The sequence below is a fragment of the Corvus kubaryi genome, unplaced genomic scaffold, assembly GCF_017639235.1.
Source record: "Corvus kubaryi isolate FWS band 111438036 unplaced genomic scaffold, C.kubaryi_AGA036_p1.0 split3-73, whole genome shotgun sequence".
In the NCBI taxonomy this organism is placed as follows: domain Eukaryota; kingdom Metazoa; phylum Chordata; class Aves; order Passeriformes; family Corvidae; genus Corvus; species Corvus kubaryi.
In genome coordinates this window covers 10,683,332-10,701,134 of record NW_024582091.1, presented here as the reverse complement: position 1 = coordinate 10,701,134, position 17,803 = coordinate 10,683,332, and the positions used below count along the sequence as shown (strand labels likewise).

The following is a 17,803-nucleotide window of genomic DNA, read 5'->3' as shown; positions in this document are numbered from 1 at the left end:
AGTCCTCATCTGGTTCATCTCTACGGACTGAGGTTTTCTCCTTTCCCATTTGGAGCAAAAGTCCTCATCTGGTTCATCTCTCCCTGTCCAAACTTCTCATGAAATTACAGCTGCGTCAGCATCTGCCTATCTCAGCGCAGGTGCTTTTGCTCACGAGTTGAACACTCCACCCCCCATATCTTCATGAAATTACAACAGGATACTCTGATATATCATAGCTTCACAACAGACTTTCAGCTTTAAGCATCTCCTCTCTCTCTTCCCTCAGGTTTTCAGCTCTTCACAGCAATAAAAGGGTTAATCTCACCTCGGCCTTGCAGCTTTGCAGCTGGAATGTTGAATTTTTCTTATCGCAGTGGAGAGGGGGGAGAGCCGAGCCGCTCCGGCTGCCCACGGCAAGGCAGTGGGGGGGGTTCCACGGCTGGAACAGGTCCATGGCTCCCGGATGGCCGTGGCCCGGCCCGGCCTGGCCCAGGCAGGGCCCGGCCGGGCCCGCTGGCCCCCACACGGGGCCCGCAGCCACCTGTGCCAGCGCCGGAAACGAGAGAGAGCTTGGAGGGGGAGTTTGCCTATTCTTAAATGTGGATCACAGAGGTGATCACAACTTTAAGTGGCTTAGAGAATTGTCCATATTCAAACTGGCCAGCTGATAGGTTCTATCAGTTCCCAGAGGAAACTGTAAGCACCCCTTAGCAAGGACGTCCCTTCCGGGACTATGCTTGCTAACCTATGACACTAAAAAATGCAAAATAAAGCTTCTACTCCCCCACAGTCTTCATCGGATGGTAATTTTAGGTTTTAACAGCCACCATTATTGCATCAAACTTTCATTTTCCATTAAGAGGTCAAAGTGATAGGTGGAATTACCTATTAATGTCAATTTTATTTAAGTACTTTTAATAGAGATTGCCATTAAAAAGGCAAAACTTATTTGCAAAATATAGCTACACTCACATAGTACAGACAAAATCAATAATCACAATGTGAAAGAGGAATATTTTAGTCAGAAAGAAAACAAATAGTTTTTGTTTCTAAAACTGAAAAAGTATCATATTTCAGACAAGCTAAAATTGTAAGATGAAAATAGCAAATTCAAAAGAATCACTTTTATTGTTAATCATGTGGCTCTGTTTCGTAAGGTAAATGTGAATTTACAATAAATTATTCATATTCAGTGCTGTATGACTTAGCTCAAAACATTCCTGGTATCACTAAAACTACTATGAATAATGCAGGGCCAATCTCCCTAATTTTATCAATTTGAACAGATTTTATTTTCTTTATAAGGTTTATTTGGGAAATTGAGAATACAAGAATTGTTGTCACAAAACCCCAAACCTGGGTTCATAATAAATAAAAATAGTTATAAACATAACACATTAATGCTAATTTTTGAATAAACTTTTTGCTTCCACATTTGACTTCAATAACCATCATTTAAGGGTAAATAGAGTCTTTTCAATTACAAGTTTTGTGTTTCCTTTTTTAGCTCTTTAAAGAAGGCCTGTTTAAAATCCTATTAGCATTGACTTATTAGAGTCCTGCAATGCTTCCCTCCACTCATGGAGACCTTTATAAGTTATTCTGATCTAGTAGGCTGAAAGCATGAAAACCAGAAGTTTCTCATGCACAGGTATACCTAATCCACCAATTTCCCTTTGCTGCTTGGCAAAAACCTTTACAGTACTTTGACCACACAGAAAACAACACTTATACATATACGTCACTGCAAAGGCACAAGATTGTAAATGGTAGAGAAGAAAATGGACTATACAGAATGTCAATAATAGAAAGTGAATCGTATCCCTTTATTAAGCAATAAAAAATAATTAACTCACAAACAGTCCCTTTAAAATTCCCATTAGCAGAAATAATAGCTATGCTTAAGAAGCAAGTCTTTAGCCTTACCCAATAGGCCTTGAAACAATAATTTCAACTTGAGGTTCTGATTTTGATTCTAAAATAATGTTGTAAACTTCTTCATTTGTAGCTCCAGGCAAGGGTTTACCATTCCATTCTAGAACTTCATCCCCTTGAATTTAAAGAGAAGTTTATCTCACTTTCATATTCTTTTACAAGCAATGAAATTTGTATTATCAAGTAACATAAAAATTATTTTAAATCATGAAAGAGCTGTACTGAAACCTTCAGACACTTCCTGCCAAGCTGCTTTCTAGCTGGTTGGCTCCCAGTGCTTACTCTTGCACAGGGATGTTCTGTTCCTCATGCAAGATTTCATATTTGCCATTACTAAAATGTATGAAGTTTGTGCAATTACTCAAAGTGTTATCAACTACCCAAATTTTGGACATTTTTTGTAAGGATAAAAGTGGTTTTTGCTAAAAGCAAGGACTCATCCATGCCTTTTTAGTGTATTCTAGTCCCATACAACAAGATGAACAGACTTTCACTCATTGGAAACGAGCAAAACAATGGATTTTTTCTGGGAAATAATTTTGGTTCTAAAACTACTTTTAGAAATTAAAAATAGCTTTCATTAAAAAGCCTCAAACAAACCTAGACCAGAAATAGAAAATTAGGATTTCAGCCCAAATAGTTTAAGATCAGTGGAGACAAATTTATTTTCTGTAATTATATAATCTGCGTTTTAAATCTATAAACAACTATAATAGCTGGTGCTATCAACCCCATGTGTATTGACTTGATAAGAAAGAAAAAATTAAAAATGCCAAAAAAACTAGAATATTGTTAGAGACTCATCATCCTTTCTACTTCTTTATTACTATCTGCTTCACACAATTATCCTAAAGCCATACACATTGGCTTTGGAGCTTCTGGGTTCTTATGGCACTACCTAGGTACTCGGATTTGCTAAGACAACACTTGGAAAGTAGTTGCTTAGAGCTATGGTAAAATATAAACCATTAAGAAGTGACTTTGAAAACCAAATGCTGTGCATAATTCTCACTTCATTTAGAGGCTTGGAAAGTGCCATTAGCACAGCCATTCATTTGTAAGTGCAATATATACATCTAATAGAAATTACATATTTAGGACCATTTTTTGGGCTTGTTTTCCATTTTCATTTGTAACAGTTAACACTAAAAGGAACACTAATAAAATCCACTGTGTATGCAGTGTATCATCCTTTAGTGATGTGAATTTTGTTTGCCACCATCAGTTTTAAAAAAAATGTTTGCATTGCTTCTGTAGAGTGTAATAAGTAGCTCCTGATCTATGAAACTAAAATTTACCAGTGAGACTCAGTCCTGATACCAGAATTCCTCAGGAGAGTCTTTTGTTTTGCTCATACATCCAAGCAATTGGAGTTCATAATAAACTAGAAACATAGGCAACCATGATATTTCATAATAACATTATTGTTCTGTACTTAAAAAATATTACCATATCCCATGACAAATGTTGATATAAATTAAAGGCTGCATTCAATAGGCCATTACTAGAAGACAATATATTTTATATGCAACTGATTGATTTACCTGCTCTGAGATGCCCCACCACATCAGCCAAGCTACCTTTCTTCACTTTGGTAATGAAGGCACCGAGTCGTCCTAATTCTGTCATTTTTCCTCCAACAACCTGGTTAATCACAAATTTGTGAGTCTCCAAGCCACAAACCAGACATTGCATTGAACACAAATATAATGACTAACCAGTTTTCACATAATTTTTAAAATTACACCTGAAATGTGCATGGACAAATCTATTGTCGATTTGGGTTTTAGAGAGGCTTAAAGACAAAAAGCAGTAAAGCTGACACAGAATGATTAAAACTGATATTCCTTTTACTGTGTTTGACTAATCAACCTTATGCAGTTTGGTAAGTATCTACATTTGTTGCAGAAAGAACAATTTTAATAAATAACCTGGCAAATGCACTTTTTACAAATAATTGTCTGTCATGTACTCAAATTTAAATTGCAAGTGCACATCAGTTCAAGTGTATGAAATCGCGAAATGCAGTTGGTACATCAACTGAAAACTCAGCAAATACACTACTATTAAATATGGGCAGCAAGTTCACAGGAATGTTGATACTGCTAAAACACAGGCACTCTCATCCAAGAACATGACAGGACAAACCAGCAACCTCTGGCTTTTGTTAAACAGAACTGAACAGATCTGTTTTTGAAGATGACTCCATGCTACAGAGATCAGGAACATCAGGAAAAAAAACAAGTTCCCTCAAGAGACCAGATTTTAAATAAAATACAAAGAAAATGTAGTCTTTCTGACTTACTACTCCCTTTAACTATCTTACTCTCTCCAGTCAGGTGAGGGATTTGGGGGGTTTTTTTGTTGGTCAGGAACACCGTGGAGTTTTATAATAAAATGGAACAGTAGAATGATGGTTCATTAGGGATTAGTGTGCCATTAGTTGCAATCACAATAGATAGCAGGAGCTTTAATATCAAAAAAAGGTCCAAAAGCCTATCTGCCAACAATATCATCACATGATAATGTGTAAAATTTATCAGTGAGAGCCTTAGCTTGTATTACGTACAACTGAAACTTGAAAAATCAAAGAGAAAGTCTACAACTCTACAATCTACATTTCCTACTAGGACCAACCTTTTTTTCTCACATATTCAAACAGAATTGTTTGCTGGCAGCAAAGATCAGCTTTGTGCTATAGACTACTAAACGTTTAGAAGAGTGAAGCTATTTTCATCTTTTGTATTACCATGCCACACTATCTCACTTCAAGGTGGGAATATTTCAGATTTTGCATTGCTTCTGTTCTCAGTGGAGAAGGAAGGACACCCAAATTAAATTCTCTCAGTCATCTTTGTTGCTCCACAGATTTAAAAACATACACGGAGAGGGAAATGCTTGAAGTGGTCCACCGTATTCCCCGCTAGCTTCAGAAACAGCACTCTCTCTCTTTTCAGTGTTCTGGCAATTTAGACACATGAACCTAAAAGTCTGCTACAAATGTAAATTAGGGATTTAAATCAATTGGACAGTGTTGCCAATATCTCAATTTCAGGGTGCTGGATGAACTAGTATTACATTTAATATAACCTCTACTATGATTTAAGAGGGTTTTTTTCAAGTTTTTGTGTAAATATTTAGTTTCTTCCTACAAAATTTCTGTTTTCAAATGGCTGTGTGGCTTTTGAACACTAACCTTGTGAGCATTTGCATCCAGATGACATTTAAGTATGTGGATTATAAGATGAATTACTTGACTAAATTGCAAACAGTAGAGCTAGAAAAGGCAGTACTCCATTAGTGTATTGCCATGTGCAGTATATATCTTGCAGACAGTCAAAACAGTTCAGCCCCTTTGTCATGGATGACTGAAGACTGTATAGAAGGAGTAAATGTATTTATAGTCATAATTTATCTGTATAACTTTCAAAATTTACTAAAAGAGAGGAATACATTTTTTTGTCAAAAGACCATGTGATTGGAGAGTCCTCTGATTTAATGCATTAGACCTCTATGTCTAAGGTCAGTGGAACTTCCTTTCATTTAGAACATAAATCATGTAATACTTACTTTTAGCCCTAGCAATGCACCTGATTCTTTAGGCATGGTTGTTCTCTTGTTAAGAATAACACGCCCAATTAAGCGATCTCCCTCTTTGGAAGGCTGCCACGTTACAGGATGCTGTTGAAAAACAAGCATTGGAATTAAAGAAGTGTGGCCATCTCCCAGTATTTAGATGCACATGTATAAACCAATAAAATTACTGTATCATCATGTCACAGTAGACACAAACATCCTTCAGATGTGTTGCATATTGCACCTGAGCTTTCTATTATTGTAGCTGTTGGACCCTGGCTACATTAAACATTTAGGCCTCTTGTAAGAGCATCTCAGCATTAAGTCTACAGATAGAATTACAATACATTTCAAACTTCAATACAATTAAACATTTTAAACACACCTTAGGTAATAAAATTAAATACTTACTTTTAAATTACACAACTCTGAAAAGTGCATTCAGAAGTTCTGTTCTTTAGAATAATACCTGTTATGCAGGCCTATCATATGAGGGTTCATTATATAACAAAATCAAAATTATACTTTTCAACTCCAAGTCTTAAAAAAAAATCACTAATCTTTCCCAGAGCAGCATCACACTCACAAGTGCTTTTTTTTGTGGTTCATAGTGAAATTAAGTGTCACGTCTATAAAGGAATTAAATTCAAGTTAAGATTCACTCAATTTTACAAATATGCATTTTGATAAAACTTTCTGATTTCCATTTCCATGGTCCTCTAAAAGAAATTTTTAATGATGTGTGTAGAATATTTTTTACAGCCAAATATCTATTCTGAACTGAAATAATTAGCAAACATTTTAACTCATACTTATGAACCTCTATTTTTCTATTTCTTACCGAACTAATAGGGGACGTCTCCCTGCTGTGCCACGTGGCAGGATCCAGCCAGTAATAATCCAAGTCACCTGGAAGAATATGAATAGAAAGAAATGTGTAATCTCTCAAACAGAGAAAGATGTATGAATGATTACTTCTGCATGCATGAATTTTAAAGTGCAATAGTTAGATGAAGCAAATGCAAAACCTTTATTATGGTTCAAATCAATATCTCAATTTTAAAACAATGTAGCATATTAATATAAAAATGAAATCACTAAAATAATGCGTTTATTTGGACCTCTGCTTTTTCATGAATTGCACCTTAGAATTGGTTGTGCGCACTATTTTTACCTTTGCCCAGTCCAAGAATGGACCCCAAAGCATCACATTCACAGCCCTCCTCCTCCCCACCATCTCCATAATAAACACACAGGCCTATAGCTAATGATGACATGAGAGGGAATACTCCACAAAATAAGCACTTAGCTACAGTTAAGGACAGAACAGTCAACCACGCTCTAGAATCTGCAAAGATCAATGCTGTGACAACAGGTACCGTACAGATGGAGAGGCACAGGAGCTGGTAACAGAGTACCAGAGAGAACAGCCACACAAATACAGCAAAGAGTACCAACAGCAGGTACAAGGCTGCAATCTTCTCTTTCACTTGGGACAAACTTATATGCTGTGTACATCAAGATTAAGCCCATGAATTACAGTGGTCTGGAAGCCATCAGCCTATCAGGACAAGGAGGGCACTTCAGGCAATACATCTTCAATATCTTACTTTATAAAACAGATCTCTACAATACTATTGTTAGATGCCTGTGTTCTAGTAAGAGTAGTGATCTAATAGAAGCCCAAACAAAGCATGCAAGGGAAAAAAAGATACCTTTACTGGAAGAAATTCTTTTTTATTCTTTCTCTACAAATATTTAGATGTCGAATATGAAATACAAGTTGTACCATTCTCTGTAACTCATAAAATCTTCAATAGCTTACCATCTACATGATCATATGCACAAGTTTATTTTTAAACAGCATATTACTATCATATGCATAACCACATGAGGCAGTTTGCGGTTTCATTAGCTACTGCAGTTCTGCAAGTTTGGAAAACACATTAAATCACACTAAAGATCTTTCAGTTTTATTTTTAGCATCCTTCCTTGTGCCTTTATAAACTTCAGAATTACAACAAGAACAACAAGCCCACAAATTCCACTGACACCTGCAGTGCTGGCAATCAGCTCAAATCTATGGTACAGAGCTCTCCAACTTTCAGTAATGGACCCAACAGTAACACCAAAATCAACTCTCTGCTGTGTGGGCTGACCTGCCACCAACAACACAACACACTTCATCTTCTTTCACAGCTATTTAATGCTCAGCAGTAGAGAACTGTTCAGGAGGGAGTAACTGTCAGTTCCAGCATGCAGACGAATGTATCCAAGTGCTCAAAAACATTTCTGCTCATCTCCACTGTTCCCTGCCTTCTTTTCCTGTCTTCCTTCCTAGATTCAGCTTCTTGGCCCCAATTTCCTTGCTGGTCTTCCACCTGGTTACTGCATATACATGACCATTTAATTCGTGCCCCTAGCATGCTTCTCCAAGTTCCTGCTGTAGCAAGATCCTCTCATACATCTTCTGTCTTGGCTAACCTGCTGATTTTCCTATTCTCACCATCTGCCTACTCTTTGCTGCCTTTTCTTCCCTGACCATGTTTTTCTGTTGTCCATCTTCTGTCTACTTCTGCTTCTGGCTTTGGTGTCCTTTCCTAAGGTTCTGTATTTTAATCCCTCCTTAACCTCGAATCCTTTGATACTAAGCTACATTCCTGCACCCTCCTTCCCACACCTAAACCTTTAGGTGTCTGTGCCTTTCCCCCCTTCTGTCTGTCCCATGCTTTGCTAAATTCCAAGCCATCGGCTACATCCACAGCAGTTGGCCACGACACCAATTTTCTCACCCTCTGCTCTCAGAAGCTGAGGGCAAGAACTGCACTGCAAATGCAGCTCTACTGAGCTGGAACACTAATGATATGCTCAGAAGCTGTAAATGTAGCTATCAAATCAAACATCTTGACTGAAAGTCACTGAAAGTGGTAAGTCTACAATTTGGTGAATATTTTAAAAGCCCAAAAATGCATGAATTGGGGAGAGAAAAGCACACATTCTTTAAAAAGGACTTAATTTTGAAATTCACATTAAAATTCAGTATGAATTTTAACAGACCACTGGCACGCAAACTTCTGGGAGAATTTACAACTATAAAAGAAGTTACACAATGGAAAATATCAGTTAATCTATTCATAAACACTCATCAAGTAGAACACAAAAGTTAAGACACAAAAGAAGACACTCCCCAAATGAGTTTAAAAAACACTTCATGCTAGCAACACTGACACTAGGGACATCCGCAGTTCAGTACTCTGTTGTACCTTTAAAAATAATTTCTCCTTGATCATCCTATGCCACTGCTGCTTCTTTGCCTAATGCCTATTTATGCCATTCTTGCACTGCCATACCCCCAAACTCTCTGTTTAATTGCACAAAATAGCTTCACTGCACTAGCATCATAGAGATCCAGGCATAAGTAAAAACCATGCAAAAACTTACTAAGAGCACAGCTTCAAAATTTCAGATTTTCTCCAAAAAAACCCCACTGATGTATTTCTAAAACATATTATTAAAAATGCATCTGCAGTTTTAATGTATGAATTCCTTAGGATCAACTGAGTGAAACAGAGTAAGTATTTGAAAAACCTTTTTTCCTAAGGGAATAATTGAAAAGTTGTATCCTGACAGCAATGAAGTGCTTTTCCTATTAACATGCTGCTGCTCAATTACTTTACTCTTGGATGCACATGAATACAATAATAAATTACAAGACACAAATGTGTCGAGCTTTTTCCATGAGAAGTCTTTTGCAGCCTTCAATCAAAATCCAAGATGGGGAGTAAAACTCTTAATAAATTCTTACTGGTTTTGTATCCACAATATGTATGCTTTCAAAATAAAGGGAAAGCTAAACTCATACCACCAAAAATCCATTTTCTCAAAAATACTTTGTCTTCAGCAGCACTATCCATACAAAAAGCTAATGCTCGGAACTGTGATTTCAAGTGAGATCCTGAAGAGCTGAGAAGTGCTGGAAACAACAGCCTTGTCTGTCTTGCGAAGCCAAAACAAGCACAAAATATGAGAGGGCCTGTTATTGTGTCATGCTGATTTCCAAAGAGTCTTGAATACTGGAGATAAAATACCCCGAGATATTTTCCCAAATCCATCCAGACAGTATTCAGAGACTACTGAAATTCTGCAAAGAATGTGCTTCAGTGATTTGCTCAAATCCACGTGCACTGGATTTGCAGCAGTTACTTAAGACAAGAATCAGAATTTAATGATAAGAGTCAGTCAGTCCATGTTAGGCACTTAACTGACACATTAGCATACAGCTGCTAATTCATACAGCAGTTCTATCAGTTAACTAAGAAACTTAGACAAATATTTTTCAGAGGCTACATCTAAAATTCCTCTGCAAACTGAATAGTCAGACTACGTCTCTCTAATTAATCCATAGAATCACAGAATGGTTTGGGTTGGAAGGGACCTTAGAGATCATTTAGTTCCAACCACACCTTCCACTAGACCAGGTTGCTCCAAGCCCTATCCAAACCAGCTTTGAACACTGCCAGGGATGAGACATCCACAACCTCTCTGGGCAACCTGTTCCAGCACCTCACCACATTCACAGTCAAGAAGTTACTCCTAGTATCTTATCTAGTTTGAAGCCATTCTCCTGTGTCCTATCACTATAATCTCTTGTAAAAAGTCCTTCTGCAGGTTTTTTGTGGTCCTCCTTTAGGTAGTAAAGAGCTACTAGAAGGTCTCACCAGAGCCTTCTCCAGTATGAACAACCCCAACTCTCTCAGCCTGTCTTCACAGGAGAAATGCTTCCATCCTCTGACCATCTTCACAGCCTTTCTCTGGACTCACTCCAGCAGGTCCATGTCCTTCACATGTTGGGATCCCAGACCTGGATGCAGCACTCCATGTGATGTCTCACCACAGTGGAGCAGAGGGGCAGAATCACCTTCCTCAACCTGCTGGCCACACTGCTTTTGAGACAGCCCAGGATGTATTTGGCTTTCTGGGCTACAAGGTGCCAGCTCGTGTTGAGCTTTTCATCCACAAACACCTCCCAAGTTCTCCTCAGGGCTGCTCTCAATCCATGCTCCACCCAGTCTGCACTTGGGGTCCCTTGATCAAATCCACGTCTCCCCAGTTTAGAGGCAAGGATGCCATATGGGACAGCATCAAACTCTTTGCGCAAGTCCAGCTGATGTCACTCTTCCTTTACACTGTAACCTCATTGTAGAAGGTAACCAAATTTGTCAGGCATTATTTGCCTTTAGTGAAGCCATGTTGGCTGCCACCAATCACCTGTCACCCTTATTTTCCATGTGCCTTAGCACAGTTTCCAGGATCATCTGCTCTATGAGCTTGCTGGGCACAAAGATCAGACTGACTGGCCTGTAGTTCCCAACATCTCCCTTTTTTTTATTTTTAAAAATGAGGGTTATGTTTCCACTTTTCCAGGCAGCGGGAACCTTACCAGACTGTCACAACTTCACAAATACGATGGATAGTGGCTTAGCCACTTCATCTACCAGTTTCCTCAGAAGTGGCAGATGCATCTCATCAGGCCCCATGGACTTGTTCACCTCCATGTTCCCTAGATGGTCTCAAACCTGATCTGCTGCAGCAGGCAGCTTCTCGTTCTCCCAATTCCTGCCTTTGCCTCTGGCAGCCTGGGCAGTGTGGCTGGAGCCCTTGTCAGTGAAGACTGAGGGAAAAAGTAATTCAGTACCCCAGCCTTCTCCATATCCCAGGTAACCAGGCCTCCTGTTACCGTCTGGAGAGGGCCCACATTTTCTCTAGTCGTCGTTTTATTACTGACACACCTATAGCCATTTTCCTTGTTGCCCTTGATGTTGCCAGCCAGATTTAATTCTATCAGGGCTTTAGCTTTCCTAACCTGATCCCTGGCTGCTTGGACACTCTCTCTGGTGAGCTGCTGTTACAAATGTGGTACATCCTATCGTTAAGCAGGGAAGTACTTCTACACCCAGGAAAAAAGTTCCATCATTTTATCAGAAAAATAATTCAGTGTATAAACAACATATTCTTAAACCATTCTAGTTCAAGCTGCTAACTAACCACATAAAAAGAATACATGAGTACCCTGCCTTGGCAAACAACCCTCACATTCATGTGGCAAGCAAATAACTCAAAAGCTACCTATTGCCTATTTACACAGAAAACTTCACAAATATGTTCATTATCACTTAGTCTCCAACCAATCCACTTCAGATGTGGATTACAGTTAAGAACTTAAATCCTTGCAGGACAAGATCTGTGTTTTACCATCTACGCAGTTCAAGGACAGGCTGGCTCGTGCAGCTTGTGGGAAGAATGCACCAGAAGGTGGTGAAACTTAGGTTTTCTTTCATACTGAAAATACATAATTGCATCAGATTTTAGTTCCCTGCTGGCAAATGTCCTAAGCACTGAATATGAACATACTGTAAGACTCCAAAGTTAAAATAAAGACTAGTACTCCTTAGAAGTAACAACTTATATATACAATACTCCTATTTCAGATACAGATGTGGCACATAACTCCCAAAGCTAGAACTAGCCTCTTAAATTGCTCCCTCAATTCAGTATTTACTTAGGTATTTTCGTTTAATGATGAGATATAAAATTGCTTTTCTTTATCTTAACTAAATTTCTGAGTAACAAAAAAACATTGGAAGAGGATCTACAGAGCTTTATCAAGCACTAGGCTTTAAGATTTAGACAACTGACAACTTGGGCTTATTCAATACAAACTGAAAATAAATGGTTATTCCTTACATTTGCATCCAGAAGATAAGGACATTTCATACTCTTTCTCATACAAAATGAACACTTCAGCATTTTATTGTGAAACAAACCCCTTAGTTTAAAAATCTTTCTTAAAGTGGTAGTTACATTGTAAGCAAAGCAATGCTGATTGATATTTGCAAACAAGAAATAAATAATTAGGCAAGGACATAGTGAACTTATGAAATATTAACTAGATAGTTAAGAATGCCAACATTAAGCTAGAACCTAGTGAAAACCCATTTGACTCCTCCCCTAGCTACCATGGCAACAGTGTTCCTTTACAAGAGTTTGCAAATTCACAATTATTTTTGATTTTGTAAAGGAATGATTTGTCAGTTGCTGATTATGAAAAACTCTTTCTGTGGATTCTTTTTTTTTTTATCTGGGCATAAGGTGAATTTTCTGTGAACTGTTTAAAACATAGTATGGGTTTGTTATCCAGGTATTTATTGAACAAAGACTTTTTATTACATAGATTGTGATTTTCTTTTAACTAGGTGTACAGTTTAGAGACATACATTTTTATAACGAAGTATTGCACTTGTGTTCATTGATGGTTGAAGGTTTCTCAAAAGCCATACTTGCAGAAGACCTTCCAACACAAAAACAACTGGGCCCATTTCTATGTTTCAGAAAATGGACTTCCTACCTGAATTATTTCAGTGTTGTTTCAAGGCTTTATAAATTACTGAAAGCAAGGATTACTAATCTTGCCAATGGAAGCTTAAAGCCAAAAATCACAACCTATCTAGTCAAGTAACAAACTGAGGATTTTTGAGTATTCCTAAATTTTTTAACATAGCCACAAGGGACATAACAAGGAAGCTGTTCTAAGTTTCCTGAATCTCTAGGGAATCTTCTCATGAACTCCCTGAGCCAACATTATTTGGTAACTTCACTCAAATACCAAGAGTCTTCAAAAGTTCATCAACCCCTTTTCAGCTAGATTCTTTTTTTTATCTCAGAGACCATCTAAACTGCTATTCTGAGGATGTTTAAGTCTTACTGCAAGCATGTGAGTCCAAGAATATGTGTGATTCACAGAGGGATGGTCCTCAAAAGCATATTCTGTAGGGTCATCACAAAGTGTGACAGAGACGTAAAATATTAAGCAAGATGCATGAACTCCCATCAATCTGAAAGTTATTTTACAAAGTTAATTAAAAATATTTTCTTGAGGAAACCAGAAAAATGGTTAGCACTAGGAACTTAAAATCAAAAAAATCAAACATTTTGATTTTGATACTGTGGCATTTAAGAATTTAAAGAAAATTTTGCTGTCTCATTGTCGTCTCTGATTTTGCTGACTGGGATCACTCTCTTGAGTGGAATCTAATTTTGTAGATGGATGGAAGGAGATCTTCTTCTGGAAATTTAGAGCTTCTCTGAATAAATTTATTATTGCTATTTAATATTGACACTAACTTGTCTCAACAGTTTCATTGAGTTCCTGTTTCATATAATTAAGACCTTTAGTTTTGACATGATTTCTTGATAATATTTTTGTTCAGCATATAATGAAATTTGAAAAATGCATAGCAAATTATCTCAAAAAGTCACATCATCCCCTAATTTTGGATACATATCTACACATAGCTATCTAGTCCACTAAAAACCTGAACAGTTCTTAATATTTTTTCTTCTGTTCTGAAAAAATTCCCAGCACTTCAAATACACCATGCTGTTCTTCAGCATAACACATTTTTTTACTGTGGGTTAATTTGGGTTTTTTTCCCTATCTCTTGTGCATATTAAACCAATTGAGTAGGAGTTGATTGCAAAAAAAGGTAATACTTCCATCTTGGTCTCCTTTGGTATTTTTCCTCTGAGAGTTTTAAAAATCTTAAGGTTTTTTTTTTTTAGTATTTGTTAAAAACTGATTTATTAACAAACTATAATTGAAAATCAAATCTGAAAATAAACTCTCCTCAAACCCTAGAGTGTTTCTATACTGCCAATAGCTAGAAATTTTAACTTCTTCATTTACAGGATGAAGAAAACAGGAAAAAAAATGTAAGGCTGTAAAACAGCAGCCCACACATTAGAAGTCTCAAGAATACAATGCCCAGTAAGGCTTCAGAGCCCTGGTAGCACACACTGCAAATAAGGTAACCAAAACTGGCAATGCCCAGAGAAACTTATTTGAACACACATTTTCTACTACTGTGTGCAAAGAAGAAAGGCATTTCTGCTCAGATACAGAAGAAAACACCCAGAAGAAAACAGCAGCAAATGACAGCAAAGCTTCCCATTATCCACAGTACCAGGGAAAGGGAGAGAGACAGTGAGCCTTTCTGTTGTCCAAAGCACACACACACAGTCCATCATGCAAACCTGCACAAGATACTTGAAAAATAACAAGATTATATTTCATAATCAAAGTTATAATTTCATCTTCATGAGAACTGGGGGAGATAATTAACAATCTAATGAAAAAGAAAGTCTGAGGATGGGGAAAAAAAAGACTCCTGGTTGTTCTGATCTTCAGGACTGTAGAAGGAAATACAGCAGATGAAATTCTCTAATTAAAGAGAAAAGCACTTCAGCAGTACCATGATGGGGTCATATTCCAGAAGACCAAATTAGGAAGATTAAGTCTGATGAGGGATTTTTTTTAGTTTCTTGTTTATTTGGTCTGTCTTTGTGGCTTTTTTTGTTGTTTTGTTTGTTCGTTTTTTCTGTTTGTTTTGGGGTTTTTAACTATCATTCATGAGAATCCTCAATTATGCTGCATTAGAAGATAATAAGAGGTTTTGTTTCTCCAGTTCAGAGGGAAGAATCTTTGGAGTCCACTCTGAGAGATCACTGACACTAGTAAAACAATGAGCAAAGGATCTTTGGAGCTTTGCTTCCCACCAGTAGAGAGGAAATAGTTAAGAATGTGAACATGAACAAATTTTGTGATCTTTGAAAAGGGAATAAAGTCAAGCAGAAAAAAAGCCAAAAACCTTTCTACAAAAAAAACAAAACCTAAAAAAATTCCAATGCCAAATAACCAAACCAAAACACTCCAACCTTAGAGAAAATAAGGAACAGCCACAAGAATAACAGGAGTCCAGCAGTCACAGAAGCATTTAAGAAGTAATGCCAACATTAAAAGCAAAACCAGCCCAATTCAGAAGAAGGAGAAATGCAGGCAAAGACTGACCAACTAAATCATAAAGGTTTCATTTCCTGGAAGAATCAATGGAAAGTTCCCTTTGAGTGTATAACTTAGAGTGATCAAGTACCAGGAAGCACGCAAGACAAAATTAGAAATGCAAAATATGATGCAAACAGCAAAGTATGCAAACACAACTGAGATAATTCTGCTACTCTTTAGTCCCTACTACTTAGTATCTAGTACCAAGTAGTTGCCAATCTCAAATACTATGGAAAGAATCTGCTACTATTCGGCTCTATCAGCAGATGTCAAATGCATTCAGTTGAGCAGGAGTTTTGTTTATGAGCATGCCATGTTAAGAGCCCAGAAAAAGTGTCTAGTGTAAGGTGAAAACCTATTTAGAATATATTCTAAATATATTCTGATCATGTTTGGCTAAAATTGGGAACAAATACCCCCTGAAGTATTCATTAAGCATGGTCTGTAATGTTTGTCTGGAATATAGTAATAGTCAACACTCACACTACTGTTCTATGTAATAAAACAAAAACAGATTTGTAAGTGACTTGACCCCAAGGACAAAGAAACGGCTTTTTATAGAAGGCCAGAACCAGACTTCAAAGCTATCCTGACCAACTAGAAAAAACTAACCAGAAAAAGAGGATCAGGCCCAGAGTAGACAAGGAAATGGCTCCACACTCAGACCAGTACAAACAAGTGTAGAAACAGGGAGAAATCCACCATTTGAGACCTAGCAGTGCAGAAGATGATGAGGTGGATATAATCTATCACAATGGTAACAGGAGAGGACAGCATACAAGCCTGGCTGCTGTTGGAAACCTACTACCCTTGCACTTCGGGAGTTACAGGGCTGGCCAGAGACCAAGACTCCATGCCTTTCCTACTTTTGCTACCAAATACGTCCAAAGGTCAAACTGGTGAGGAACTTAAGGTTTTGCTGTTAGTTAGGAGGACTTTGTTTTGTTTTACTGTCCACCATGGTTTGCCTTTTGGGCATCTTTGCACTTAATCAATACCCTGACATAAGAGCTGACCTTCATGACAGCTCATTCTCTCAGGTTCTGTCCTTACAGCACACAGTTCAATTTTCAGAGAGGAATATTTAGGATACTGAAGTGTCATTATGGGGGAGAGATTATATAAATTTAATGGAGAGAGCTATAGATAGCCTGGTTTAATAGTCCATCATGTATCTATAGTCTATTACACAAAAGTCTCAAAATTTTTTAAGAGAGACCAAAACTGGACCAGGGGATGTGGGGCTCAGTGTGATTTTAAAGCATCTTTTATATCTCCCAGTTCCATGCTATTCCAAAGGCTGGAGACAGGCTGATGTTTGTCCACTGCCCCCAGCACAGCCTTGAATCACCGCAACGCAGGGTGTATTTCTCAATCCTATTTCACCTTCTCCATCTACTTTTGCCAAGATGTGCAAGAGATCTCTGGAATGCAGTTTACAGCCATCTACCACAGCGAACAGCTTGAAGAAGAAACAGGGATTTAGCTGCTTTATGTAGCTATAAAGAATTTATTAAGCATGAGAGAGTGCAAGGCTTTGATCTTAGCCAAAGGTTTTCTCCAGTCCTATCCTTTAAAGTGCATGCAGAGCGAAGGCTGACCATTGTCTCTTCCCAACCTCAGCATTTTGTCTTCCTGATATTCCTGCTGCTGTTTCTGTTCCATCTCTGTTTTGGCTGCTATTAAATCACATTTTCTCCAATGCATCCCTCAATATTCTGTCCCCAGTAAACTCTAATTCTCCTCTAAACTCTGTTGAAACTAAATAGATTGCTGACATGTATGTCTTAAAATATAGTATCTAACACACTATTTTCAAGAGGATAAAACCTCTTTCATGACTTATTCTACCACACATCTTTAGGATTAATTCTTCTAGTGAAAAAACTACTTTTCAAAATAAATTTTTATCTACAGTGTTATCAACTACTTAGATATAGGATTTTAAAGTTATTTGTTATTCTCAACACACTGCATAATCCCCTGGGAACTTGCAATGGTGAATCCTTCCCCTCACTTTCCTCTGTGATCCTTCAGTGATTTAGCTGAAATATTTATATATTTATATTATTTATATAGAATTTATTTCAAATACAAAAGGGAAAAGCTGATGTCCTTCCCTGATCAGAAAGTGCAATGCATCAATATGTTCATGCAGAAATAATGTACAAAATAACCAGAACTGTACATTTATTATAACTCATATATTATTATAGCATAACTGTATCTCATGCTAAAGAAATATATTTTTATTCTATGTACATGGATTTGATGATTTTTCCCCCTAAATAATATGCAAAAAGAAAAGTAACACAATCAATTCCCTTCTGAACTTGTTAAAGCTCCTGAGAATAGAATAATTCAGGAGATTGAGGACATGTCAGTTGTCTTCCGCCAAAAAGAAATAACACA

General features: G+C 37.4%; 1 protein-coding gene across 29 annotated transcripts in view; it reads right to left on the bottom strand.

Annotated features, from left to right (window-relative positions):
• The window catches only part of RIMS1 (regulating synaptic membrane exocytosis 1), a 317,874-nt gene that overhangs the window by 128,228 nt on the left and 171,843 nt on the right, over positions 1-17,803 (bottom strand). For all 29 annotated transcript variants that reach the window (XM_042016167.1, XM_042016168.1, XM_042016169.1 and 26 more), the window contains 4 exons: positions 6,335-6,402; positions 5,488-5,598; positions 3,462-3,561; positions 1,909-2,032 (listed from right to left, as the gene is read on the bottom strand). In XM_042016167.1, the coding sequence (XP_041872101.1) occupies positions 1,909-2,032; positions 3,462-3,561; positions 5,488-5,598; positions 6,335-6,402 (403 nt within the window). The remainder of the gene's footprint in view (positions 1-1,908; positions 2,033-3,461; positions 3,562-5,487; positions 5,599-6,334; positions 6,403-17,803) is intronic.